The sequence below is a fragment of the Lactuca serriola genome, chromosome 3 (assembly GCF_051521515.1).
Source record: "Lactuca serriola cultivar US96UC23 chromosome 3, Lser_US96UC23_V15, whole genome shotgun sequence".
NCBI classification, from domain to species: domain Eukaryota; kingdom Viridiplantae; phylum Streptophyta; class Magnoliopsida; order Asterales; family Asteraceae; genus Lactuca; species Lactuca serriola.
In genome coordinates, this window is record NC_136410.1 from 241,080,362 (window position 1) to 241,086,879 (window position 6,518).

The following is a 6,518-nucleotide window of genomic DNA, read 5'->3' on the forward strand; positions in this document are numbered from 1 at the left end:
AATATAACGTGAATTACTTCCATATTGTAATAATAGATTCTATTTACATTTTACAAATAAATCAACAAATAATACTAAATAATAAGCATATTGAATGCAATTTGATTCTACATAAATAATAAACTTTAACTAGTAGGTAAAAGATATGTATTCTAGTTCGGTAAGTACTACCTATAAACTTTATAGGGTCTTGGTCTCTTAAGTGTAGTCATAATAATTAATCAGAAAATATTTTATTCTCTTCTGTTATCTTTTGTACGTGTTTTATGACCACCGAGAGAAAAGCAAGAAATATAGATACAAAGAAAACAAAAGACAAAGAGACTACTTGCAGAAGACGACGAAAAATATACCTTTGAGAGGGAAATCGAAAACTGACTAGCACACAAGTGCACGATGGAGGTAAACTTTCAGCAGTCCAGGCTCCGACAACCAGCGAAGCGGAGAGAACGCGTACAGTGTGAAGGCGGCGAACAATCCGACAATCGGAAAAGATTACAAGGCGGCAATGGTCTTGACGGGCAACGTTGTTCTTCCGGTGAGTTTCGAGAAGATTTTTTCCGACAGCCAATATAAAATTTGGAGTTCTAGGTTTACACTTTTAGTTTTCTTAAAAGTTTGAGTTAAATTGTTGTAAATTTGATTTAATCTTTGGGATTTTTATATATTTTAATAAGGATTTATTTCCTTATTTACAGATTCCTAAAAAAAAAAGGTTTGTGTTTTATTTGGTTGGTGATCTTCCGAAACTTTTTGTTATCGGTTATATATTGTTTTAGTTAATATCTAGATTGTATAATTTTAATATATTAGGTATATAATGTATTACAATGATCTGGAAACCGAGGGGAAGCTTGTCATTCTGGTATTTCTTTTCCAACTTGATCATATATACCTTAACTAGGAGAGCAAAAACAGGGAGGCCATGGCCCCCTCTGGCCCCCTAAGAGGGTCTGCCAATGCTTGCAATATTGTAAGTATAATGTCATTAGTGGCCACGTCCTTTTTATGCTTGTTGACTTCAAAACTTCCATTGTTTTGTCATTTCACAATGTAAACAATTAATAATCATCAATTAGTGAAATCCATCTGACAACAACAATAACCTCATTAAGTTGATAACACCCTTCGCGTCTCTTGGATTTTTTCTTTCCTTGAAAAGTACATCAACTAATATATAAAAGATGAGAACTCCATCTCACGACATCAATATTCTATTGTCCTCCATTTCCTAAAGCATTTATGGTAGGCCTGACAATCGTGTCGTGTTCGTGTTGGTGTGTTGCGGGTTGGCGGGTCAAAATATGTCAGCCCAAACACGACCCATTTAAATATATAGGTCACGGGTTGGCGGGTTTGAAACATAAACTCATATATGATCCGTCAACCCATTATTTATACGGGTTCACAGGTTGGCGGGTTCATGGGTCAGATTTCATAAATAAAATTGATAATTAAACATGAATAAATTCTTGATGGTTGATGCAAACATATCCAAATTTTAGACACTTAATTATTTAAGTCTTAAACATCCAAATGAAAATTAAAAGCATTCATTGAAACATGTTCAAACTAAACATTAATATAAACATAGATAATACTTATTATATAATACTTATTAAATATTAATATTTAATACATAAATACATTTAAAAATAATATATATATATATATATATATATATATATATATATATATATATATATTAAAAATATAAACGGGTTGACGGATCAACCCGTTTATTTTTTGAAAAACTCATATATAGCCCGTTTAATAAACGGGTTGACAGGTTGAAAAACTCAATCCAAACTCATTTATATTGCGTCGTGTCACGGGTCGTGTCAAAAGTTGTCGGCCCTAATTTAAGGGATCCAACAAAGACCATGAAACATAGAGGTGTAAATGACAATATCAGGTATGATGCTTTTGTCGAAGGACCATTTAAATGTACAACTTTAGAGTATCATCTACCTTTTGGTCCTTGCAAAGATTATTGATGAGGTGCTATATGTGACCAGATCAGATTTATAACTCCTTCCAACGATTAATGGTCATATCATCTTCGTTGAATTTGTGAAACCCTTCTAATAATAATGGTGTTTATGCATGGCTAACCTCTTCGACCAACCTTTTAAATAATCTTTTTGCCTCTTACTATTTGAATTTTAATTCTTAATGACACATCCAAACATCGTATTAGTATTTGAATTATAAATTGGTTTTGTTCATTCATTTTTAAATATGAAAAGTAAATTGTGAAATACAAATTGCAATCCAAATCCGACTCCAAAACACCAACCATGAAGCACAAGAAATCAAAACAATATTCTCATAAGAACTTGTGGTGGTTTTTTTTTTTTGCCAACCATAAGGACCATTTATGTAATTTTGTGTAAAAAAAACTAAAATATCCGGGAATAAAATAAAACGAAAATATACGATAATATATCTATGAATTCACACCTTCTTACATGCAGAATAAGATTAAACAAAGCCTACAAAATGACATGAACAATACAACAAAGTTGATCTCAAAGTAATAAAACATACACATTGCTTGCTATAATGATGATGACATTGCTGAAGAAGACATAAGGTTACTTATTTGTGACAACATGCTCGCCTAATAATTCATTTACAAGCATCTGGCGGGCAGTATCGTCTTTTTACTCATTTCCATTTTGGCTTGAAAAAAGGTAAAATTTAATTAAGTTTTTGTCTTGTGGGAGTTCTTACTGTTTGAGCCCCCTACCCCTTTCCCTGTTTTCCCTGTTCATCAAGACAAAAAAATGTAAGATATTTTGCTTCTTTGTTTTAATCCAATGAGGAGGGATTTACGTCTTTTGCACAACCAAAGGATCCGAAACAAGCCTTTGTCCCACAGTTTTTGAAATAAGCATTTTCACTTAAAAGAGAAACGTCTCTTTTGCACTTGATGAAGAAACGAGAAAAAGAGGCTTTCCTCTTTTACAAATTTATCCTTTTTATATGTCGAAATTTTCTCAAATATTTTTTAAACAAGATTTATCCAAACGACACTTAAATGAGAATAAGAGAAGAAAAAAACGAGTAATTTACATTTTTGGTCCCTGAGTACAGCACTTTTTCAATTTTAATACCAAAAAGTTTTAACCTTGCGATTTCAGTCCTTGTAACGTTTTTTGTCCCGGTTCAAGTAAAATGACTATATATTTAGGACGAAAATTGCAAACATCAACTATACTCCGAATACCAAAAATAGTTATTTTACTTTGAACAGAGACCAAAAACAAATAGGGTTAATCTCATAAAAGACCTTATATTTTGTGTTTTTTCCGGATTAAACCTCAACTTAATTTTTTTCCTAATAAAGACCTTGTATTTTTTTCATTTTTTTTCCGAAAAAAACCTCAACCTTCTAATTATTTCCAAAAAAACCCTTAGCGTTTTTCCAAAAAAAAACCTCACATTTTATAAGTTTTTCGGGAAAAATGAAATCTCCGATAAAGTCCCAATATTTTGGGCTAGTTTACGGTTTAATCCCAACATTTATTTTTTAAACAGAAAAGTCCCGATTATTTTTTATATTACCCAAATTAACGAAACATTCTTTATTTTTTTCAGCAGAAAATGATAAATTATCGTATAAAATTAGATAATCGGGACTTTTCTATTCAAAAAATATATGTTGGGATTAAACCGTAAACTGACCCAAAATACTGGGACTTTATCAGAGATTTCCCGGGAAAAAATGACTAAAGGGGACAGATAAAAAAAATGAAAAAAAAAAATACAAGAGCTTTTTCAGGAAAAAAACAAAATTAAGGTTTATTCCGGAAAAAACACAAAACATAAGGTCTTTCATGAGATTAACCCAATCAAATAAGTATCAAAACCGCAAGGAAAATCTTTTGGTTGTAAAAATCAGGTATACTCAGGGACTAAAAATGCAATTTACCCAAATTTGGAGGTAACTAACCGTTACTTGGCAGAGAGAGACGTTTCTTTCCTTGATTACCCAAAGTAGTTGACCTCTCTTTCGGATTGCTGTGTGATCTTGATCTTGACTCCATAACCGGAGGCTTACACTTAACAGGAGAAGAACCAAATCCATCAGATTGTGATTGAGATTGAGATTGAGAATGACTGGATTTATCATTTGGAACATCCAAAGCAATTAATTTCTTGTTTTCTTGAACCTTGACTTCATTTTCTCTTGTATTTGTATTATTCATGTCAAGAAACCGATTCTCCCATGGACGAACAGCCATCCATCTTTCCAACCAGTTCCATCCCCAATTTGTCTTATCCGGTTCAAATCCAGTTACAGCCGTCGCTTGTTGTTGTCTCGATCCTGCTTGCCACTGCATTATTTACAAGGGCATTTCAGTAATTTTACTCAAGAAACAAAATTATATCATTATATTTACCTGGTGAGCAAGAGCATATGCCATGGCTCTCTCACGTTTAGCAGCAGCCTCCTGTCTCTTGATTATCTTTGCTTGGATTTCTTCAACAGATCCAACACTATCACACCATCCTTGCTGTCAAATACAAGCAAACATAATATCACTTTAATGATCCAAAAGATTCAATAAATAATTTGTATTTCTGAAATTCTAACCTCAATTTCACGAACATGAGCCTCATGTTGGAGTTGATGTTGAAGCTTTTGTTGTTCTGATTGGCCTTCTTCCAATGCAATACGAACACGTCTGGCTCTAACACGAGCCTGAACTCTGACTAAAGCTTGCATACATCGAAGAGTTATTGCAGCTTGTTTTCTCACTGCATGACCCCTCACAAGAGCTTGAAGCCTCACTAATCCTTTTAAAGCTCGTAGGGCCCGCCTAGCCTAAACATATATAAGTACCAGTTTATGTGAAAAACTGTAAAGTTATAAAAGTAAAACATAGTGGTGAAATAATTAATTATTACCAAAAAACCACGAAAAGCAGTTTGGATGTGAGTAGCAGCCCACTCTTTTCTCATACGTTGTTCCATTTCAGATGAATTTTGCACTTCAAGAGGAGACTCGGTATTATCTTGGATTCCACTGCTGTTGCCATCTTCATTGAGTTTATTTAAAAAATTGTCGGTATTTATCTCTGTTGAATTTCTTCTTCGGTGTCGAAACTTTCCGGAATTGCCCTTCTGAAATAGATTGTGCAAATGCAAGTGATGAGATATATGATTCAAATTTTATTCAGCTTCCCACCATATAAGTTTCTTTAGAAACAAGAAACCTAGTTAAAAGAAACATGCATATGATGTAACTAAGCAAAGTGATGAGAATACTAACATGTCCATCTTCTCCAGAACGTTGTGCTTTATCTTGTTTCTTCAAACCAATGAGTGCTTTAATCCATTTTCCAGAAACTCCCATGTTTATACTCACTTCAACTTCAAAAACTTCAAATCTAAAAAGGGGAAAGTATTTGAAGAAGTCAGCAATGAACATTAGCAAAGATTTCCATACCAAAATAAGTATGTAACCAGTTTAGAAAATTCCTCAATTTATGATTCTATATTTCAACTTTATAATCTGTTTTAGCTACAAAAATTAGAGGCTAGTCATTGTATACCATTTCACATCTAAATCAACTGCCTGTATTTTCTTCAAATTTATGTACACCCACCATCAGACATAAATTTACATTAAATTTTGCAAAGTCCCAAAACCCTAGCTCATGTTGTACTTCGGTAACAGGTTTTTTCGTGTTCTGTGCAATGCCAATTGTCCTCCTTACTCTAAAATTAACAACAATGTGCTAATTTCTAGAACGTAAACGGATTCACTTAAGATTGCACAAGAAACAAGATACGTTCTCACAGAAAAAGATAAGAAAAACAGATGAGGGGATTATAATGAAAAATCTCCAGTACAGGAAAAAGCCCAAAATTCGATGAAAATAGAGTGAAAGAAAGAGATTCGAGGAAGAACAACTACCTGAAAAAACAGAGCGGCGATCCAAAGATCTAAAAAATGATATAATACACAGTTCTTCAGTCCAACTGGCACTAAATTCCATCACACCGGCAACGAACACCAATCATGGGTTTATCTGGTTGAATGCGGTTACTTGCTTCGGATTGGTGAGGCGAGAGGGTGGATTTGCAGAGGAAGACGATGAAAATTTTTGGGGGTTTCTTCAACTTGTGCATCTAATTGCTTCATTAATTGATTAAGCGACCATTTTGAGGCATGTGAAGCGTGGTTTCAGACATGGCAAGAGTACAGATGCGGTACTCTTTCCTTTTTTTTTAACCCATGGTAACTGATCAACTAATTCATTTAGTGATATTTTTCACTAATTATTAGTAGTGGGTATATATTATGAGAAAAGTACAAAAATAACCAAAAAAAACTAAATATTTTTCAAAATTAGCCAAAAAAATAACAATTACAAAAATAGTCACTCATTTCGCAAATGGGAATGGTCCATCTGTAAATTTATCATTCCATCTGCGAAGGTACAAATGCCTAAAGCATAGATGTGCTTTAGACACTTGTACCTTCGCAGATGGACTAGTCCATC

At 33.3% G+C, this 6,518-nt stretch overlaps 1 protein-coding gene across 1 annotated transcript; it reads right to left on the reverse strand.

Moving 5' to 3' along the window:
- Positions 1-2,418: 2,418 nt before the first annotated feature.
- Positions 2,419-6,233, reverse strand: LOC145093771 (protein IQ-DOMAIN 5-like). The gene is made up of 7 exons (XM_079032007.1): positions 5,930-6,233; positions 5,282-5,399; positions 4,918-5,133; positions 4,604-4,834; positions 4,410-4,523; positions 3,959-4,343; positions 2,419-2,769 (listed from the first exon to the last, which is right to left on the reverse strand). The coding sequence occupies exons 2-7, from the start codon at positions 5,363-5,365 to the stop codon at positions 2,708-2,710; spliced, it is 1,092 nt and encodes a 363-aa protein (XP_078888133.1). The 5' UTR covers positions 5,366-5,399; positions 5,930-6,233; the 3' UTR covers positions 2,419-2,707.
- Between the last annotated feature and the right edge of the window lie 285 nt (positions 6,234-6,518).

Excerpts from the sequence above, each read along its gene's own strand:
- LOC145093771 (XM_079032007.1), bottom strand. The coding sequence starts at position 5,365 with ATGGGAGTTTCTGGAAAATGGATTAAAGCACTCATTGGTTTGAAGAAA. Across the intron at positions 4,835-4,917 it reads CTGCTTTTCGTGGTTTTTTG|GCTAGGCGGGCCCTACGAGC; the intron begins GTAATAATTAAT and ends ATATATGTTTAG. Across the intron at positions 4,524-4,603 it reads CTCATGTTCGTGAAATTGAG|CAAGGATGGTGTGATAGTGT; the intron begins GTTAGAATTTCA and ends TGTATTTGACAG.